This window comes from Ischnura elegans, chromosome 3 (assembly GCF_921293095.1).
Source record: "Ischnura elegans chromosome 3, ioIscEleg1.1, whole genome shotgun sequence".
Lineage (NCBI taxonomy): Eukaryota > Metazoa > Arthropoda > Insecta > Odonata > Coenagrionidae > Ischnura > Ischnura elegans.
Window position 1 is genome coordinate 135875637 of NC_060248.1, and position 22793 is coordinate 135898429.

The window sequence follows — 22793 nt, forward strand, 5'->3', positions numbered from 1 at the left end:
GATAATACAGAAACGAGCCGTGCACAATTATTCCCATGACTCATGGTGTCATCTTCCATGGAAACGCTGTAAGTTATGAAAGGAGTAATTACCAAATATTAATTGCAAAAAAGAATATTGGATTATGGTGCCATGAAACACTACAGTATGGTTTAGTGGGTGGAAAGAAATTGCATTGGGAATGCGGAACGATAGGGCAGAACTTTGCATGAGAAACAAGTTATTCATCACAAAAACATGGTCCAATCATCAAAATGGGCGACGGTACACATGGAAGAGTCCACGGGATACGGGGAGATATATAGATAGACTACATCATGGTGAGGCAGATGTTTAGGTATAGTGTGAAAAACTCGCGCAGCTTCCCAGCGGCGGATGCGGATTCAGACCACAACGTAGTGCTTACGAAATGAAACCTAAAATTCTAATGGCTTATGGAAAGTTGAAAGGGAAGGAAATGGAACCTAGAAGCTCTTATGGGGAATATGAAGGAGGAATGCCAGATAGTAAAGGAGCATATTATCCGGTATATTGAAGATACACAGCCTGTAAGGGAAGGGTTGGACAATATTAAAACCGTAATAATTTATCTAATTACCATACGAATCAGCTCCATTAAATGACAACATTTTCGAACCACCACCAACGCCGTAAAACACAATGAAAACAATGGATGCATCCCGGTCGATTGAGAAACATAAATGATAAGTGAGGCAATAAAAGTCGATGCCATGGCAACACTTTGATCAGCGCCAGGTGAATTAAGACGCACCTTAGCTCGGGAAACTCGACTCTTGATTCCTGTGATGACCAAATAACACGATTAAGCAAGTTAAAAAAGAATCAATTAACGCTAATTGAAACAGACAATGAAGGAGGGTGTATGCGTCCAATTCTCAATTCCTAAGAACGCAACTTTTGTAAGCATCAGTGGCGCAGCGAGGGGGGTTTTGCGGGATAACCTCCCCCCCCCCAAAGCTCAGAGAATTTTTTAAGTTAAATCTATTTTACTTAATTGGATTAATATTGTTTATAGAATAGTGTGAGGATAAACAAAATATCCCTCAGAAGGCCGTAAAACTCAACATTTTTAACCATTTATCTTAAATTTTTTTCTGGCGGAGGGCCTCCGCACCTACCGCTTCCCCAGGTGGGTATTCCACACTCCCAGACACCCCAGTATTAGTTGAAACCCCACCTAGCCTTAGCTGCGCCCCTGGTAAGCATCATGGAAGACGATTCTCTCCGCCGGTGGGTCCGTCCCTGCCAAGCGGCGGTGGTCGATGTCTTGCGTAGCCGAGGTCGTCTCGCGGAGCGGCGGAGATTGGGAGTGAGTCATGGATGCGATGGAACCGAGAAAGGCGACGAGCGAAGGCATTGCAGGAGAAGTGGAGGAGAATGTTGGTGAGGCGTGCGTGTGGACGCCGTGGCACGTGGGAGAGGAGAAAAAAGAGAGCTTCGGACAAAGAAATACGGGTATAAACAAGTTTTCCTCTTTTTTTATTTTGGGAGGGTAGTGGGAAGTAGTTGGGTTGGGGGGGAGGCGTTTAAAATCAAGAGGGGGAGCTGTGTTCGACTGCAGAACATTTTTTTTTTTTCGCGCGAGCGCGTCGGAGTTGAGTTTGTGCGAAAAGGAAAAGAAGGCGGATATGCAAAGAGAAAGAAAGAAAAGACTTTTTTTAGCGACCATTCGCCCCTTCCACTTACCATTCTCCCCTCTTCCGTCGCAAGAAAAGTGTTTACGTACAAACCGAGTTCCTATTTTTCGCGAGCCTTTTTTCTTCCGCACACGCCGTGTATCTTACTCGCCTTTTCCGCATCATTCATTAGAAAATCAAAGAAGCGCTCTCACGGCGCTGACGACAATCCGTAGCGTGCGTGTTTGCGTGCGTGCGTGCGAAGGACCTTTTTCCATTGGCCCTCCTCCCTTGCGCGCGAAATGTCGATCGCAAATGCGTCTCCTTTTACTTGAGGATGTGTTCTTTTCATTCTCGCCCCCTTCTACGCCTCATGTCTTCAGCTTCGTTGAGGTTATTTCGTTGAAACTTCAGACGATGAGATTTACTTTTACAGAGGGGATGCAGTTTCCATAGCTGAGCGATCTCTTTAGTTTGCGGGAAGTGGAATCAGCATAGTCAATGGAAATGAGAGACACGGTGTAGACAGCCTGTTTGCCATTTTAAGTTGTGGTCATTAGATCATCAGCAGCACCGGAAAAATTTGCACACTGCAATTTCTTAGAAATCGTTTCAACACCGTTTGCGGTCTCCCAATCGGTGCGTGTCCAATTCCAGCCTCCTAATATATTCTTTAATCCTCGCACTTCATTGAGGTGACTTCGTCAAAAAGTCATATCATAGAGTCCAGCTATACATAACCTATTAACATCCTTGGAAATACTATATCATTATCCTATATTATTACAGTTTGAGATTTTGAATGATAGATCGATTAATTTTAGCCAATGCAGGCGACAGAACTTTTAACCGTTATGCGCTCAGGTAATACCCGAAAGGTAGGCTAAGACGTCCCAAATGAGACGTTTTAAAACATAAATAGGTTGGAATATGACCCCAAAATGCATTATGGCTCCAAAAGTTTGCACTATTATTCGCCACAAACAAGTGCCATTCCAACATAAATGTCTCAGCGAACTCACATTTCAACGCGAAGACCAATTCATTACCATAAATTCCTAATCATACTTTAAGTAGTTTGAAATATTAGGTACATCATTATAACACGCAAGAAATTGTATAACAAGAAATGAGAGACATGGGACGTGACGAATATATAGTTTCCCAGAATACACACATATCTGGTAAGGTATTTTTATCCAATTCTGTCGCCAACTTTTGCCGTTTTCATTCTACTTTATAAATAAACAATTTAACATTTGTTCACATTATTTAACTGGGTATTAAAATTTTAATGTGAGAGTGTAAACATAGAAATGTCTGCCATAGCTTAGTCACTAATCAGTTAACTTAGGGGCTCTATACATTTATTTCACTGTTAGCTATAAGTATAGATAAACGCTCTAAGCGAGGTTTTCTGTGGCCACAATCTCGATAAACTATCATCCACTTCTCAATCGAGTGTGCCCTTGGGACCAGGTGACCATGGGAATGCAAAGTCGATTCCACTTGGATGCTCGAAATTGGGTCTTTGCGATAAAGTGAGCGGCTGTGCCATCGACCATGACCTCTGCGACGACCCAATAAAATCCAAGTCACGACAAAGTGGCAGCAAACACAACGCCCACCCCAGACTAAGTGTCCGAAAGTGAGTACGCGTTCGTCTGAGGGCAAAGTTCACCTGAATTAGATTTTGTCTCCCTCACCAATCCTTCCTATTTTGTGCAGACATTTCCTTTCTTCATCGCCTTCGTACGAGTGAAGCGTTTTTCCGATCTATGAGTCAATGGGATGGCCGTGCCACTGACACCATCGCTTGGCACCCCGGCTCGCTCGCCGTAAATGAACACTTCGCCGATGGCACCAAAAAGATCCAGCACTCCCCCACGCGGTCGAGGAAGCACCATAGAGGCTCAGGAGGGAACCAAATTTACTCCATGCACATACATACTCCCCCTTATGGCGGGTGGCGGGGGGTGTTAGGATAGGTACCAGCCGTTTATACAAATAAGGGAAATGAGATAACGAGATTCCGCATTCATTTAAGTCCATTATTATTCGGGCGAAAAACGAATTCCTATGCCTACCCACTCGGAAGAGTCCCACTATATCTTTTCTATCGGACCTGGAAACGCAGTGGGATTCTGTTCCCCGGGCCGCTGTGAAAGATATCTGCTATTAAATGCTCAATCATAGCGCGTAGCCTCCGAGAGTCTAACAGCTCCCACTTTATTTCGCCTAAACTCTGTGCAACGCTTTCTGTTCGTCTGCATCAGTTTTTGACGAATCGCGTCACTTTCCTTTGCATTTCACTAAGTTCACGTCTTCCTGCGGCGAATTGGATTTACTCGCGGCGCATTCAAGGTGTGGCCCAACGAATTACTAAGCTACTTATCTACTAATCTACTTTTGCTCTCTTACTTTTTCATCCGAAAATCTCCCCATAACACACTCGAGGAATCCCAGCTACTTAAGGGTTCTGCCACAAATATTTCTAATGTGTTCCCCACGACAGCCTCTTCGGGATTGTAACTACCAGATTGCTACGAGGCACTAAATAGAAGTATTAAAGTATTGTGATGGCATTAGAGTACTTTGACAGTTCCCTGAGACTCCCAATGCATCCCAGGAATTCAACGATCAGATACCCCCATTCCTCTCCGGAGACCCTAAAAGACGACCCTATCTCCCATGTCTTTCAATATTCCCACTTCCCGACATCCAATCACTGCCATTCCTCTTATCCCCTCTCCTTCAACAACAGAAGGACGCAATAACAACTAAGCAGCACATGATGCACTTGGAAATGTAGTCGTAGCAACGAGACGCGTGGTGGGAAAATAAACTCAATGGAAACATAGCAATGTCTTGAGCACGTAGTAAGAAGACGGGTCCTCCTTGGATGGGCGTCGCACCGCCGATAGAGTTTAAAAAACGACTCAAGTCGCGCTTCGCCCAAGCCAGATGGTTGCAAAGAGTTTGCAGGTTGAGAGGGCTTGTTGAATCTTTGGCGGGGACTCGTGGAGAGGCACTCGCGCTCATGAATGGAGGGGGACGCTGAGGGCCAGGGCTGCGGAGACATTCACTTCAGACATTACTCAGCGATTTTTAAGGTATTCAGCATTGAAATTCTAGAGCGTGAGTTCCCGGTTATAATTTAAATCAGTCTCAAACCACGAGTATTACGATCGATGGTTCTCCTGTTGGGCTCAAAATGTGTCGTCACACACTACGCGTTTAAATAGGCTTCCAAAAGTCGCCAATCTCGTCGCTGACAGGCGGAGCGATCCGAATTTCACGCAGAAATACGCAACACATACAGCTGTTGACGTAAATGTATGTAAAGCTTGGTGATGTGTTCGATCAAGTTCATAACTTTTCAGTCTCGCAATAAGTAATCTGAGATAGTGATGTGTAGTAAATTTTAGACCTAATGGATCCTCAGCGTCAGGCTGCAGACACTTTTGAAAAGCGAGTGGAATGCGCCCACAGTCGCCAAAACACAAATGAACGGGGCTTCCTCCTATTAGCAGTTGCCTTGTCTTGCGATGCAGTTGTCTCCAGCCGAGCTCCAGCCATTTCCGATGCTTTCTGGTGTCAACTATGAAATAGGCATTTGTGTGAATTGCCGCGAAAAGAAATGACCTTGAATGACTGAGAATCGAAGCACGGGGCCACAGAGCAGACCACTTCGCCATCCGCGTTCCTCAATTCTCACTCAATTGGCAATTTGTACAATCTCTTGGTACTAGATGTAAGGCGGCCCTCGAGACTAAATAGATGCTCGTTCTTTTATTGTTTCAAAACCGAACTTACTTTCCAAAGTTAGAAAGGAACAATATCTATGCCTTTTCCAATGTCTCAGACAATCATATAATAAATCATCGAATTAATAAATCGGTTAATGGGGAATACGAAGTCCGAATTTCTCTGGACATCGCCTGAGAGGATAAAGACATCAAATGTAATACAAGAAGGCAGGTGATTTCGTCAGGTATAGCCATTTATCGTAAGTGTAGATTACAAAGTGGATATTCGTCCCAGTCATTTAATCTTTATTCTGCCCTTTCTATCTTAAAGTCGTGTCTTAAAAAGTTCTCGTATGTGATGAGGTGATATAGTGTAAGGTTGTACCTCCATTACACGTATAAGTGCTTCAGTCCACCCTGGCATTTCATGAAAAACGTAGTTATATACATAAAATATAAAGAGGTGGCTGAATGCGGAAATATTATATTTAGAAAAAGCTTTCCTCCTAGTCAACACAGAGATCCATGAGATAGTTAAATTTAAAAATAAATTTGTGTACTATGAAAAGAATGATATATTTTATGAATCATCGAATAAAAAATCGTACAAAAAATTGTGATAAGAAAGATACGATCAAGAGAATTATCGAAAAAATTAATGTGTAAAACAAACAACTGATACTCTCTTCGTAGCCTCAAATCGATTCTATAAATGAGTTTCAATATTTTTACATTTTCGATGTATCGATACATGTTCATGAACATAAATTATCGCGTCCTTACGGCGTTAGCGTCACATTGGCTTCGTCAGTGCCACTTCAGTTAGTATTAACCGGATAGGAGAAACGAAAATGAGGGGGAGGGGGCAGAAAGTTTCAACTCGTGCGACGCGAACGGTTGCGTTACAAAAATGGCGGGGATCATGATTTTAGCAAGCATTGTGGAGACGGATTTTTACGAAGACCGTCATATTATTTTCCCAGCTTTGATTCAGCCACGACACAGATATAACATAAGGCCTTATTACATCATATTTCATTATAATGACCACTTCATATGCCTGAAAAATTCGAACGAGATTAGCAAAATTGCAATGATCACAAATCCTTTTAATAAACTTATTAAGTAAGTCGCTCTTTTTATTCTGGAAGGTATCAAGTTAATGCATAATAAAAGCAATATATAATTTAGTATAAAGGCAATGTTTACATCGCAATGGTAACTTAAGAGCATTAACACCAAATAATAAACTTAGGTCAAGGATATGGATATCATACGTGCAATAATTATACAATTTTAAAACCTTATCGTTAATAACGGAAGATGTTGAGGCATTGACAACGCAATACCCAAACACTCAAATAACAAACGAACAGTAAACATCTGTGTTCAGTATTCAACCAACATCATAACAAACCCGAGTAAATCGCAACAGTTACTTGAAAAATAACACGTTATATCTGTGTCGTGGCTGAATCAAAGCTGGGAAAATAATATGACGGTCTTCGTAAAAATCCGTCTCCACAATGCTTGCTAAAATCATGATCCCCGCCATTTTTGTAACGCAGCCGTTCGCGTCGCACGAGTTGAAACTGATGACTGAAGACAGTTTGGTCATTTGGAAGGCATTGTCCGAATATTTTTGCGTCTGGCATTTCCTACGAACTTACTGCCGATGTGAATGAAAATATATTTGTGGCTGCCTCATTCTATGCAAATTGGTCCTGGTTGTTCAATGTCCTCAGGGTTGTTATGCAGTTTAAGTTTTCCCTCTTTATTCCCAAGAGTACATAAAAAGAACTCATTGCCCCTATCTAGAATCTGAGATAGTATTTTGATCGTAGTACAACAATCTACTTCATAGAAATTCATGGTAGAAAATAATGAAAAACTCATTCCATACTGGGGAAAGATTAATTAACATTCATGAATCAAGCTAACGGGATGTCAATGCTATTATTTGATAATAAGGTTGGTGGTATGAAAGCCGTTATGTTCTTCGAAGTTCTCAGTGTCAGTTGTAGGAAAAAATAATTTTTATGGATCACAATAAATTACCTTCCATAACGAATGATACCGCCCCGACCTCATCGACGATTTATTCATTTTGCTTGTCAACAATTGGAATGTATAGCTGTCATTCTGACAACACTCCGTAGATCCACTTACGATACTGTTTCATTCACGAGAAAAGAATATACCTACGGTATGATTTAAAAAATTGCTATTGGATTGGCATAAGTCCCTTATCTTTGGAGTTTTTTTATCTATTAAAAGTTTAGTCAACGACGACAACAAAGACTTTTAGAAAATTGTTTATTGATGGGTTGCCATGTCAAAACTGAGAGATTTTTCAATTAAATATGCACTTTTGCTGCGTTTAATGAGAAAAATCCACGTCAATTAAATATATTTTTATAATTTCGCATTATTTTACTATTTAAACACTTGAAAGAATTATTATTATAAATATATAACCAAGCCAGATGTATTTTCAGATATCAGATGTTTTCTCTCCGAAGAAATAACGTAAAAACATTCCAATTTTCTGTAACGGGCATTAGTTTTCCGCCGGTTCTCGTCTGCTACTTCCCACGATTCCCGAAGTTGCTCCTTTCGTCCGCCTCCGCTCCGCTGGTGCAGAAGGTGCAGATATAAGCTGCATCTTTTGCACCAGCGACGCGAACAGCGTTCGTCACTTGTAACTTCCGCGACGCGAACAAGAAAGTGGCAGGGAGGAGCAGGAAAGTGCAGAGGTGGCAGCGAACAGAGCGAGTTAAATATTATTCACTGACTCATTCCTAACTGTGCGGTATTCCATTATAAGTTTTACCTACACCACTGCTTTTTTAACAAAGCGATCCGGGTTACGATGACGTGATTATTATGTATTTATATTATTACGAGCGTGATGCGCCCGCTCCCAGCGGGCTTCCCCCGCTCTTTTCAATGAAGGTCCACAGAGGGGTAGGCGCGTTTCTAATTTTAAAATGTAGAAAAAAAGGCAGGGTCTTATGTACAAATTTAATTGGAATGTTCATGTACAAATTGAGGTCAGAGGACCTCTTTAAACACAGCATTGGAAGTAATTACACTATCCTCTGTTAAACGCACATGATGACTCATACTTACGTATCAGCAGGAGACTTGAATGTGGAATCAGCCGCATTTTGATAAAAGTTATTTAAAGATTGCGAGATATTGTTGCAAATGAAAAAATGTATCAGTTTGTGCGCCCTTAACGTCAGGAATATTTACCGTTTTTTTAAATTATTTAAAACCAATTTTAGGAAACAATAGCAATATTTAGGAAGTACAATATACCGTCGCAAGTTCTCTGATAAATTATGTGCATTTTGGTACCTCATTTGTTGAGTTTGGTTGCGTATAAGTTGAGAAAAAGGTATATATACAGTAGATATAATATAGAAGATATGACATCATCTTCAGGCGTAAATTATTATGTATTTATATTATTACTGTCACTTAATCACAATAGTAGCCAGAGTTTTATGCGGCTATAAAAGAACTTCAGATAAATAGAGCAGTGTTCCCACTTCATTTCCACTTGAAAAAGACCTCTCGAGGTTGAAACATGTTGTACTTGCCAAAAATAAAAATAAACCCGTGGAAGTATACGAAGTCGTTTTGCCATTTGTGAACTTCAACTTTCACAAAGTGCAGCCGGCAACCATTGAACTAACTCAACTAACTCATTGTTTCAAATAGCATCCGCACCAAACAGAGGAGAAAGTATTCTTGATTTATTAGCGACAGATATACCTCATCAGGTAATAAACGTGAGCGCCGTCAAAGGAATATGTGACCACAGGGTAGCAACTGCAAAATTTTCCCTGAATACCGCTGAAAATTTTAAAAAGAGCGTAAAGTTTTCATCTTTAAAACAGCTGATTTTGACGGGTAAGAGTCATCTGAAAAATGCTTTCCCCGCGTTTCAAGAATCAATATTAAAGTTAAAAGTAGATGGTACTTGGAAAGCTTTCGCCCGTAACTTAGGGAATAAACATGCCTGCACCAATGACCTATATAACTGTTTATTAACCTTTAACATAAAATTGTACATCACCAAATACAGCAATAGAAGCAGAATCTGGAGTTAAATTACTTTTACAAAATACAATTAAACGATCTTCAGGTTTAAACTTCATACACCTTTTAGAAGTTAAAACATTCGAAGAAACAGTAGTACAATGCTCCTTCTGATACGACTGAAAATTATTCATTTGAATAGTTTTATAACACAAAACATCAGCATCTGAATTCAAAAGTAATGTCTTTTCTAACGAAGTAAGCCGTATCTTACGTACGCCAACATAATACGGAAGATCACATCATGTAAATAAAATAAGAGAGATAGGCAGTAGAACAGACAGAATCAGATTGTCTTTTTTTCCATGATCAATATGAGATTATAACGGCAGCGATAGAACTCATAAAATAGATTAGAAGACTTGTAGTGTAGCCTACTAAACTATGTAAAACTTAATGCACGCTTCTTAGTATTATTATTATTATTATTTCTATTAGGATATGGTAGAATAATTTTTTAGTATGCATGGGGTATTTGAGCTGCATGTGGGAGTTCAATTGCATGCTGCATGCCGGTGATTGATCACCCCCTGCCAAACACCCCGTGAACGTCTGAAGAAACTTTATCTTTGGCCGTCAGTCCCCAGGTAAGCGTAAAAGTGTTCTTGGCGCGAAACGGGGATGAAAGAAAAAGGAATGATAGGATGAAGAGACAAGAAACACACATGAAAATCTGAATTAGGTCCTTAGGTGAACCCATTAACGTCCAGTAAAGGAAGAAAGTACCTATCGTTGCAAGGAACAAGGAAACGATTTTGAGCGAATAGGCTTAAGAATTATGGGATGAAGACTATGTTTATACTGCGGCGATTTTCATTAAAAATCAGCTGAAGGCGGAGTCGCTTGATCCATTTGTAAGAAATCGGCTCACAACTCGTGTGGAGGAGTGGACAGCGAAGCAGATGATTCTGTACTTGTGAGTGAAGTTGTGCTTAGGCTCCAAAAAAAGTTAGCTAAAGTGTACTGCACCTAAAAGTTAATTCAAATTAAAAGACAAGAACATGCAAGTTGAGTTTTTCTTTTGTGTCGCATATTTATCTTCTTTATGAAATTCATTTTCACTGTACGTCATACAATCCCATACCTGGGGAAGTACGGGGCAAATGAAATATTATTTTAATTTTGGGAAATAATATATGATTAAGATTTTTTCAATTGTGTTATTTTCTTTTTGTCCAATACATTTTAAAAGGTCAATTAAAAATGAGATATAATTTTCTGAAACCATTCCGTACTTGTTTTTTCGTGTTTTGAATTTGATACCCCATTCTGCCCCATGTCCCACTGTACATCATATTTTTGTCTATAAACCCGTCTTGAGCCATACACCTCAAACAATATAGGCTTTGTGTGAAATGGATAAGATAATAAAGAGAGGCGAAGGATTAACTGAACAAGAGCCTCAGAGGAGATCAGTCGAAAGAGACGGAATGGAAGGAGTGTGGCCCTTCGTAAGGGAGAAATGCAACATTCATGATGGGAGAGGAAGATTCGAGGAAGTGATAGATATCCGGGGGAGGGGGGGTCCATATCGCAGTAGGAATCTGATCGCGGGGAAGAAAACTTTGGCATTTAGGCAGTGTAAATAAGGAAGTGATAGAAGTAAGTTTTAGGTGTGTGTGGGAAAGTTGCACCACTCATTATTCCTAACCTAAAAGAAAGCTTATTTCTTTTCGCATTGAGTATTCAGTATAGAAGGGTCTTCCGTCGTTTGACATTACATGAGTAAAATCATGGCCGCATTCCTGATATAGAGGATTCAGGATATTATTACCGCATTTGGACGGTCTGCATTTCCATGTTAATTGGTTTCGTTCTTTGAAGTGCATTTTATTTTTTAGCATTCCAGCAGCATATGTCTCACAGTTAGACGGCGACCGCAGCTATCAAAAAGGGTTATGCATCCGTGAGCGCGGCAATAAACAAGCAACTGGGAATCGTGGACGTAATTTTTTCAACAGCGGAAGTTGAAAATGCACCTTTATGCCACAAAATCAACTTTCGACCACTGACTGACTCTCTCATACAAATTTTTGGGGTGAACGAGACGGAATACAAAAAAGTCAGAATCGACCCTATCTAAAAGTGTCGAAAGCTCTGAGGAAAATTGTAGAAACACTAAATTTTCTAATACTCTTTCGTCAAAATAAGGGTAGATATCACCGAAAAATTGCTCTTAAGGAACAAACGGCACATAAAAATTGTAAGAACTAGCAGATTGACATGAACAGGCTGCAGTTGAGGGGGAAAGAGAGCCCCCATAGGGAATGAAAGCGAGTTAAATCGTTAAACCGTTAGGTACGATAGTGTCCGTCAACATAATTCCAGCATACTCTACTCCATAGGTAGTTAGGAATAGAATCACCTTACATCAGCCAGTGGCGTAACTATGGGGAGGATAAGGATTCGTATCCCCCCCGAAGCCTCTGAGAAATAAACACTAATTATATAAAAAATCTTGCCTGGATTTGATACGTAATAACTGCATCTGCTAAAAGTTAAATTTTTAATGCCATAATGATGTAGAATGCATTTTCGGGCATGTTATTTTTCAAAACTTTTCCTGATATCCCCGTTTCCTAAGCCCCCACTCACCCCCTCTTACCCTCCGAAAGGATATTCCTAGTTACGCCAGTGACATTGATGAATTTCTTTCTAGAACGGTAATAATAATAATAAGTCAAGTATAGAGTATAAGTAGACCCCACAGGAAAACCAGGAATGCCCAAGACACATTTATCAGTTAAGCTTGCGAAAATTATTAGTATAATAAATGAAAAACTCTTACCGGTATATTTAAATTATGAAAAAACATTTCAAGATGTACACGATATATGTACTGCGGAGCAGCCACAGCTGTTTTACGCAATGGTGGTAAGATTATCCCGAATAATAATAATAACAACAATAGGGAAGAACCACGACCACCGATGGTCGCGGGAAAACGCATTTGGCGCAAATCAAAATGGAAAATCGGGTCAGAACGGAAAGTGGATGCATTAAGAATAGACCTTGCCCGTTTAATCCAGTTTTCCACTGGTAATCCCGGTACATCATTGAAAAAAAATTGAGAAGGCATTCATGAAATGTCTTTCCCACACTCAATGCGACAAACCAAATGAAAGTATAAAAGAAATTATTGACACCCTCAAGTAAAAACTTGTTGCCACAAAAATGAGACTCAACAGATACAATAAATGCACAAGAAGAAAACAACAGAATTTCCAATTTGAAAATGATCAACGAAATTTTTATAGAACATTGGGCAATAACAAACAGGAGAAATCCATTTCTTGTGAAAATAAAAACCCGAGTAAATTTAACTCCCAGGAAGTGGAGAATTTTCGTCAAATATATGGTCAAATGACACATTCCATGATTGCAATGCGACCTGGATGAGAAATGAAAGAGCAGCACACACATAATGGAAGGGAAGCGTCACCATAGTTCGCACACCTTTATAGCCACTCGAGAGGCCTTTTCATGGACCGTAGGCTCCTTTCCTGCGTTCTCGGATCTAAAAATATTTTATCGCTTCTCTAAAAGTTGGTAACATCGATTTGTTTAACCCCGACGAGGCGCCTAATAAGGGACAAGTCGTCTCACTAAGCTTCCTTTATTACCTTCTACCATCTTCCGATTTATATTATCAAAGATAAATGACCTCCTAGTAGCATACGCGGGATGAATTTTGCTGCATTGGAGGCGTGGGAGGGGTAGAAGCGAGCGGGGAGGGGAGGGGATCGGCCTGCGGCTCTTGTATCCGCGACGCTGCGTGGGCGTTGGAATATTTTCTTCGCGGGCGCGGACTCAGATTAGGCATTTTGTGGCTAAACGGTGGCAGATACGTCAAAATGCACGACATTTTTGAGCCAGAAGGAAAGTAACTCGGCAAAATCTATAGGGAATGACCATAAAATATTATATTTTTTCGAATTCTGACCCTCCCCCCCCCTAAATTGCATTTGAGCGAGGGTCAGGGGTTCACGTACAGGTCTCAAATTTTTCAGGCCTTATTTTTGATAGGTCCCACAACTTTTTTTCATTGGGCCAGATGGATTTGAAAAAAATCGATTTTTCCGATCCGCCCTAATGGGCAACTCTCCCCAGGAACAGAAGGATTTATGATCGCATTACAAGACCAGTCGGTGAAATAAAAAATTATGAAAAATATGTAATTAAAAACCCAAATTTATTGGATGACGGGTGCAGAAAATGTGATAATGCCTCTGAGACGATACAGCACATCACAAGTGGATGCACTAAGTTATCCCAAAAAAACTATCTGCACCGTCACAATGAAATATGCAACATCATCCACCAGAAATTAGCTCTAAAGTATAAACTCATAGAAAATGGAGTTCCTTATTATAAGTACACACCTAAAACCATCCTTGGAAACGATCACTAAGATTTATTATGACCGTTTAATTATTACCGATAAATCAGTCCATAGCAATAGACCCGATCTAGTAGTGCAAGATAAAACTCACAATGAAACGTACTTGATAGACATTGCCGTACCTAATTCGCATCATATCACTACAGCCTACACCAACAAAATGTAAAAGTATGAAGAACTTAAAAATGAAATTAAGAGATTGTGGCAATCAGATAAAGTACACATAATACCTATCATTATTTCTGCCACAGGAGTACTGCCTCATTCAATCCATCAAGGTCTTCAAACTATTGGACTGCCGAAAAACTTGTTTATTACAATACAAAAAGCAGCAATTTTAAATACTTGCCGGATTGTCAGAAAAATTTTGAACACAGAGTAAAAAGACGAGAGTACTAAGTGATACCCGTAACTCGCCTAAAACCAGCAAAAATGCTGTGAAAATATATTAAATAATAATAATAATAGTAATAGTAATATGTCTTTACTCTGGCGAGGTTGAGACTAATAAGTCCCCTCTTCCACTTCACCTTCACATGGGCTCTCACCTCTCAGTCGATGCCTTTGCAAGGCCTAAAAAAACCGACAAATGCGATGTGACCAATGGAAAACAATTGCCACACAAACCCTGAAAGAGCGAAATTCACTCGTTTTTCGGCCTATTTTATAATACGTTCTTTATTCAAGAATAGAAACCCACCCCCGTTTTTAATATCCGAGGTCATTGGGTATTCCACAGGAAAAGAAGTGGCTTCTTCTACCCTGAACAAATGAAGTGTGAAGCCAATGGACTCAATGATTTTTCAAAGAGTAAAGAGTCCAGAAATTGGTTGAATAAATATACAAAACCTTGGTGGCCAACGGGTGAGAGTGAGCCTCTGTATCGCGCTGACACCGATTGGAAAAGAACTTTTGCCCTTCTTTGGTTTCTCACCCCCTCATTTGAAATTCGCATGCATGTGACTTAATATCTATGCTCACCAATCCAACCAAACTTCGAGTTTAATAACTGGGTTAGAACTACGGAGTAATTTCATTTTGAAACAACGAAAACAACTATAGCGATATTCCCCTCGCTACCGAATAGCGGCCTCTTACCCATTCCCTATTTTCCCATTATTATTGCCTTATTGGAAAACAACTAGAGAGCAATGTGAGTGAAAGGCAGTTGGCCGTATTTATAAAAGGGAACACTTTTTAGGGAAGGGAAACTGCCAAAATGCCTCACAAACACTTGATGTAAACCTACCTGAATCGATAGAATACTTTATAAATACCTTCAATCATCCTCAGTAATGCAATGGTTGATAGCCTTGCTCGGCAGCTGATAGACAAATGACTGTCTATGATGATCTGAGGACATCTATATTGACTTTTTCATCGTTCCAAACGAAGAGTGTGACACCTTGGTTCTCCGTATACTCCACCTAATACTTCAGTGACCATTGACCCAACCACGCCATTGGAGGTCATTTGGGTGACAGGAGGGATCTGCGGACCTCGTACATAACTTTGGCCTCCTTTGGTTAGTTATGGTGGTTGTTCAGATAGTGAAACCTCGTAGAAATTATACCCACGCAAGACGTCATATTTATGAAGCTGAAAATACTGGTATGCGGACAGTACTATTGACTTAATTTTTCAAAACAAAAAAAGATTGATAAAACTTAACGTATGCACCCAGATTAAGGGGTCAAAAAATTTACCTTTCTGCTGTGCTATTGTTTCAATTCAATAGCAACAGCAGTACAAATATATGTATTTATTACCAATAAAAACTTAAAATAATCGTACAATGTCGATATTTTCCTTCTAAGCCATCAGCATGAATGTATAAAGGAAAAGTTGGAGCCACTGCAATCACGGAAAAACAATTGAAAAACGATACAATGATATTCGTGCGTAGGTTTCCGCGGCGTTGTTCACGATGACTGCTAATTTTCGGGTTATCCAGCTGCGTCTGTCGTTTATGGTTGACAATAGTTTCGGAAGCCATCCTGCTTCCGTCTTCAGGTCGAAGGTGAGAAGTTTTCATTTTTTGCCGTCTTACATAGCACTGGCCGATCTCCTCCTGTGCGCTGATTGGTCAGAACTCTCTTCCAAACGTTGCTGATTGGGTAGCCGTTATCCCTGTTAATATTTTGTGTTTTGTGCATTTCAATTGCTTCCCTGATTTGCCTTGGGCACAGAGTATACAGAGAGGAAAGAGGGCGCCCTAAGCTGTAATCGCGAAATGCGCTTCCGGCCATGTTCTAAGCGCGTTAATGATCTCAAGCATCGAGTCTTTTAGCATGGTTTGAAGGGTAAAGGCGTGAAATCCAGGATCTTATTCGTGTTTTAAAGTGCGAATCGCATGCAAATATCATTATTTGGTGAGCACTAAATGCGATGGCGGATAATGAAAGGCGAGGAGGATACACTTGGTGTTCTGCAATTGATTGCAAGAATAACTCAGGAATGCCCAAAAGCGACCTGATTTTTTTCGGTTTCCCGAAAGATCTCGCAAGGTAAGTTTGAAATTATTTATGATATTAATATTATTTATGTTCCCATAATTGGACAACATCATGAGGTTCGATGCCATTGCTTATATTTCAGTGAATCATCTAATGCTGCCTTGTAAAAGATTGGTATCGTTGAGATATTAACTAACCTATGCTGAGGGATAAAGAGCAGAGTCTTAATTTCTTGATGTTTTACTTTGGATTTCTACATTACATCTGAATTGGTTATGGATTTCATCATTAGAAGCCAATGTTATGTATAGCAGAAAAATGGCAGACTTGGGAACAGGCTCTACTCATACTTCAAGCCTTATTGGCTTCTTTGTAGCATAATTCTGTGTAAAAAATGTACTTTGCTTCAAGTCTTCTGCTTACGTAAGATTTTAAAGTCTGATAAATACTCGCAAGACTACGGCTATTGACGCGTTTGAACCCCTGCCACTTGTGCAAAGGGAAAGGTATATTAATAATGGGGGAATAACTTTCCGCAATCGGGTTCAACTCCGAAGGATAGAAGGGCGTGGGAATAACAATTATAATCGGGAAATAAAGCACAGAGTTCCTCACTTTATATTCAGGGAATCGGCCGTGGACGTGATGGTTGCGAATCAGTGAATGGTATATTTGAATCAGTGAATGGTCTTTTGACGTGCTTAGAACATGGCCGACGCGTGCATTCCGCATTACAAAATTTTAAGGGAGAAAGTAGGCTTTGTCCTCTCTGTATACTCTGTGCCTTGGGTAATAGCGACTCTCTTTTGCCACTATCTTAACTTTTTCGAATTCAATTTTATAGCCCACCTCACTCCAAACATGCTCTGCAATGGCTGACAAGTGCAGTTGTTTTTTATTAGTAGCTCTCACATGCTCCTTCATCCTTGTCGCCATTCCTCGGCATGTTTCACCAACATATGATTTTCCGCAGGAGCATGGCACTGTGTACACGCCTTCGCATAGTGCCTGCGGGATACGATCTTTTGGTCCAGGTACAATGTTTTGTATCTTGGTCACGCAATTGAACCTTGTGATCACGTCATGCTTCCTTAGTATCCTAGCAATACATTCGGACACTCCTGCTATGAATGGAATTGTAAGCCGTGCCGCAGGTTTGGCCAATTCCTCCTCCTCTGTGGCCTGGCGTTCTTCAGATGGTCGTGAGTGCATCTTCTTGACCTTAGCGGCCCTTTTGAGGACCATTTTCCTGTCGCAGCCATTCCTGAAAAGTGCTTTGGTGAGGTGGTCACGGACCGATACCTGAGCGCAGCATCACACCACCATCCCGCCCAGAAGGCCTCGGTGGTAACCTCTCTACTCCACCGAGCCTTCACCATTTCCGACGCCGAATCATTGGATTCAGAGAAGAAGCACCACAATTCTCAAAATATTTAAAAAGAATTTAAATATATCAGAATTAAATTATATTTATCCTGAAATTAATAGAAATATGCCCGCCATTGTCGTATAAATAAGGTATTTAAGACATTGATTTAAATTAGGTCAATATTTAGTCAATAGATGAGGTATCATTCCCTCCAGTATACTGCAAAGTTAATAACATAAAACGTAATGCTCTTTTGATATTCCCGAGCATCGATCTTCTCTTCTCCTACAGGCAAATTAACCAATTATAACAAGTTAGCAGCCGACGTTTCGTTTTATTTTAAAAACATCTTCAGGGCTATGTTAGAAAAAAAATAATTGTGAAACAATATAAAATGCAGAGAATTAGGCAATATACAATATATATACATAAAAAAGGAGCAATCGAGTTTTTTTATAAACAATATAATTTATAGAAATATATATATAAACATATATATATGAACAGAATGGATTATACAAAAAAGTTTGACACACCTCTAAACTTTGAATACATTTATTGATATTTGGTTTCTACGGTATTGCCACAACCTAGGTTACCATTAATTTTGATGTATTAAATAAAAATAAATTTTGCTGAGGTTATCGATGTCTGTTTTTTTATTACAAAAATTTTTTGTTTTTGAAATATAAACCATTTCTTTAAAAAGTCTTTTTTTCAATATAATTTCATGATCCAAAATTTCGGCGTTCTCAAAATCAAAAATATGGCCATTGTTTATGCTATGGCTAGCAAGAGCACATAGAGTTATACCACCTTTTATTGTTGATTTGTGTTGTGAAATTCTATTTTTTAAATATTGCGATGTTTGTCCTATATAACAAGTGTCACAATCGAGGCAAGAAATTTTATATATTATATTACTGTTTAGATTTTTAGGGGTTTCAGATTTTATTTTTGTGTATAGGAGCTTGTTTAGAGTGTTATGATTCTTGTGTGCAATTTTATAATTTATTTTTTTGAATACGTTCGTAATTTGTTCAGATAATTTACCAATATAGATGATTCCACGGTATGGGGATGTTGTATTTGCTGAATCATTTTTGTTTAGTGAATTTTGAGTACGTGAAAATCTAGTGTTGTTTTTGTGAAGTATAGAATGAACAAGTTTTTTTGGAAAATGGTTTTTCTTTAGAATATCCTCAATTATTTTAATGTTTTTTTCGTGAAATATATTATCGCTCAAATTCAGAGCTCTAAATTTTAGTGCAAGCGCTACATTTACTTTATGTTTAAGAGGGTGATGTGATTGGAAATTTAGAAATCTGTCCGATTTGTGTGGTTTCTTCCACCAGTCTACTTGAATGGATCCATCGTGATTTCTAATTGTTAGCATATCAAGAAATGGTAGAGTATTATTTTTTTCATATTCTATTGTAAATTGCAATTTAGGGTGGAAACTATTAAAATAATTTAAAATGGTGTCTTCCTTGATGTCATTGGGAAGTGCTAAATATAAGTCATCCACAAACTTGTAAATGAAAGGAATTTTGAAAGGTAAACTAGTGATTACATTGTCTAAGAGATAGTTCATCGTCAAATCAGCTAAAATGGTCGATACTGGGGAACCCATGGGCACTCAATTTTTTATTTGATATTGACGGTCCTTATATTGCATATATCCTTGATTGACAGCAATATCATACAATTCAAAGAATTCTTCCTTGTTTAATATTGTATGATCAGATATTAAAAGCCAATTTTCTATAATAATATTGTTTAATAGGTCTAGTGGGATGTTTGTAAAAAGAGATTTAACATCTAGAGAGCACAGTTTATGATTTAAGGGAATTGTTTGTTGTTTAATTTTATTATAAAAATGAAATGAATCTTTTAAGTTATATTTATCTGAGGATAGATTCTTAAGAATGCAAGCAAGGAATTTGGCACATTCATAAGTTGGACTATTTATGAAACTCACCACCGGTCTTAGGGGTATGTTAGGTTTATGGTCTTTAACTAAACCATACAATTTTGGAGGAGTACCGTTGTTTTTTGTTAATTTACATTTTGTCTTAAAATCTATTTTCTTTTCTTTAAAAAGTTTTTTAACCAGTGTATTTACTTTAGTTTGAAGTGAAGTAGTAAAGTTTTTATTTTTTGGAATCTCCGTATATATGTCATTATCATCGAGTAAATCATTAATTTTTTTTATCATATTCTTCTCTATACATTATTGCTGTGTTATTAGTTTTGTCAGTTTTAAGTACAATTATATTTTGGTTATTTTTTAAAAAAACCTTTGTTTTATGCAAGAGATTGATCATATTAGACGATTTAAAGTTTACCTTTTCTTTTTGAATGAAGTTAGTTATTATATTAGTGCATTGTGCTCTGATTTTGTTTCTAATTGATGAATTGTTCTATTCAAATATAATACTGTCTATATCTGCTAAAAGTTTTAGCAGATAAAACTTTTTATAATAATTTTAGCAGTTTTTTTTAAATCTCTGCATTTTATATTGTTTCACAATTATTTTTTTTCTAACATAGCCCTGAAGATGTTTTTAAAATAAAACGAAACGTTGGCTGCTAACTTTTAATTTATTGACCTAAACTCCAGGAAACATCATTTTATATATTAAAATAAGGTCAAGAAAAAGGAGAAATAATAATTATAACAAGACAAATTAGAAATAATTCTTACGCATTGCGAAAAAGATGGATAGTCAATATTACATCCAAAATTCATTAAAAAATCAGAAATTAGGATTGTGGAGTAGTAAACCAACAAATCATTATTTTTCGTTAGTTTCAGAAAAATTGCTCTGTTATGACTACAGGCCGAGAGAAAAGTGAAGGGCCCATCAACTGACATTAGGAGGAAATTGACAAGGTGATACTATTCTTCACTTTTATAAAGGATTTTGTATTGAGCAGGCTGAGATAAACGAAAAAAATATATCCAAATTATGATACGAGAAAAATTAATTAAGTAATAATTAAATCATATCAATATTGTTGGGCTTCATTCGCTTAATCTATTCATGTACTTAGCTTTCTGTTAGATTTACGGCGAACGGCTAGATTTACGCATTCATGCTTCTTGCGACATTTTCTCCGATGACCTTTGAAGAATAAGTATAACTGTCGCAAATGAGTGTGAGAATGGAAATAATTTGTACAAAATTTTTGATCCGTGAATAGGAAAATAAGCAATTCCAACTTCAAGTTTAAAGGAGGTTTAACCGGAAATGCGCTACTATGTCCGCGAAGTCTTAAAATTATGAAATATTTCATTTATTAATTTATATTTTTCAATTATATAATCAACACCTAAGGTTTTATAGTCATATGTAGCAAATATAGCATTAAAACAAATGCATAAACAGCATGCTATCAGATTTATAATAATGACTATCTACAAATAGGCATCGAGCTTGCTTCACACTTTTGAAATGGTGAAACCAATAACAGGGCGGCAAAATGAATTTATCTTTCGGAAAAACTGACGATAACCATAGTTGATGCAGAGAAAGTGAAAGTGTGAAGAAACCGCAATAACGACTGATTAGATTTACTTCACAATAGAAGTCAACGTCGGTTTGACACCTTCAAAACCGAATATTCAATACGTAGATAGATCCCTTCGTGAGATTTGTGTAAATATCCGTTTTTCGAAACAGACGCATTTAGGCATAACTGTCACGTGAATTAATAAAATTATCTATAACTATATAAGACTAACTTTTAACGTTTTAAGTACCAGGATAGAATGCAGCCATCACATTCGGAGTGAATAAGTCAAAAAAGCCCGTTTTCAAGGAGAAAAGCAATTGCACAGCCTGACGCACAAACCCACATGGAATGCAAAATGTATCGTGCAAAGCCGTGAAGAACTGGAAAAATAAAAGCGATTTCAATTCTAAAATGCCGGAACGTCAGAGCGAGGGAAACACCACCAGTTGAAAGATGTGAAATTGCATACCCTGTGCTTCACGGGTATAAATAGAATCTGAATGATTGAGCAGGCAACACTGAAAAGTAGGAAGGCATTGCTTAAGTTCTCTGGGATCCCCGAATGTCATTAAGTAGCCGACAACTTAACCCTTTAATTTATTTTACAATCGTCGGCATAGAGGAGAGCACCACAGCTAGAGGGAAGAATGTCATCAACAATGTCGTCAACGTTGAGAGTAAACAGAAGTGGGCCGAATGCACAGCCTTGAGGCACGCCAGAAGAAATAGGTTAGTAGGTCGACAAAATACCTTCAATTAGAAATCTATGGTTGAGGGAAGTCAGGAAATTAGAGACTAAACATAAGAGAGTGCCATGGATATTATAACGTGACTGGAGTTTGTGGATGAGGAGGGTATGATAAACGGACTTTAGAAAAGTCAATGTAACAGGTATCCAGCTGGGACCTTTTTTTCGAAGGCAGAAATTATATGGTGGTGCAGTATAGAGAGATCAGTGAGGCAGGACCCCCCAGGAAGAAAGCCATGCTGCAACGGCGATATGTAAGGGAGAGTGAAATGAAGTATGCGGTTATGGATAATACGTTCAAAGATAATAGATAAAACTGGTAATATTGAAATGGGTCAATAGTTCTCAACTATGTCCTCACGGCCAGATTTCAAAATGGGGGTTACATTTGATGTTTTCCATTGAGTAGGAAAAATTCCAGATGTAAAGAACCTGTTGAAGATTGTTGAGATAGGATGATGATTTTGCATTAATAATAAAGGGAAACAATATGATGGCTCAATAAAAAAGAGTGGATTCACGACATGCTAAATTTAATATGATTATATAATTTATTACTTATTGTTAGCATTATAAATATATTACGAAATGTAATGCCAAAACTTCCTAATCCGGCTTTTGCCGGCCTCAGTGGCGGTGGGGTAAAGTCCTCGCCTGCCAAACCGTAAGTCGTGGGTTCGAATCCCACCTGGGTAGGTGGTCCCTATCCAAGGGATGGATGTTAATGTCGTGTATTGTTTATCCTCCGTTGTTAAGGCCTTAAAGTGCTGTTTACGGGGAAGTTGGAAATAAATAAAATTTAA

General features: G+C 38.5%; 1 protein-coding gene across 1 annotated transcript in view; it reads right to left on the reverse strand.

Moving 5' to 3' along the window:
* Nucleotides 1-1204: 1204 nt before the first annotated feature.
* LOC124155297 overlaps nt 1205-22793 on the reverse strand; it is a 47863-nt gene continuing 26274 nt past the window's right edge. The window contains exon 3 of the mRNA XM_046529015.1: nt 1205-1456. Within this exon, the coding sequence (XP_046384971.1) occupies nt 1205-1456 (252 nt within the window). The remainder of the gene's footprint in view (nt 1457-22793) is intronic.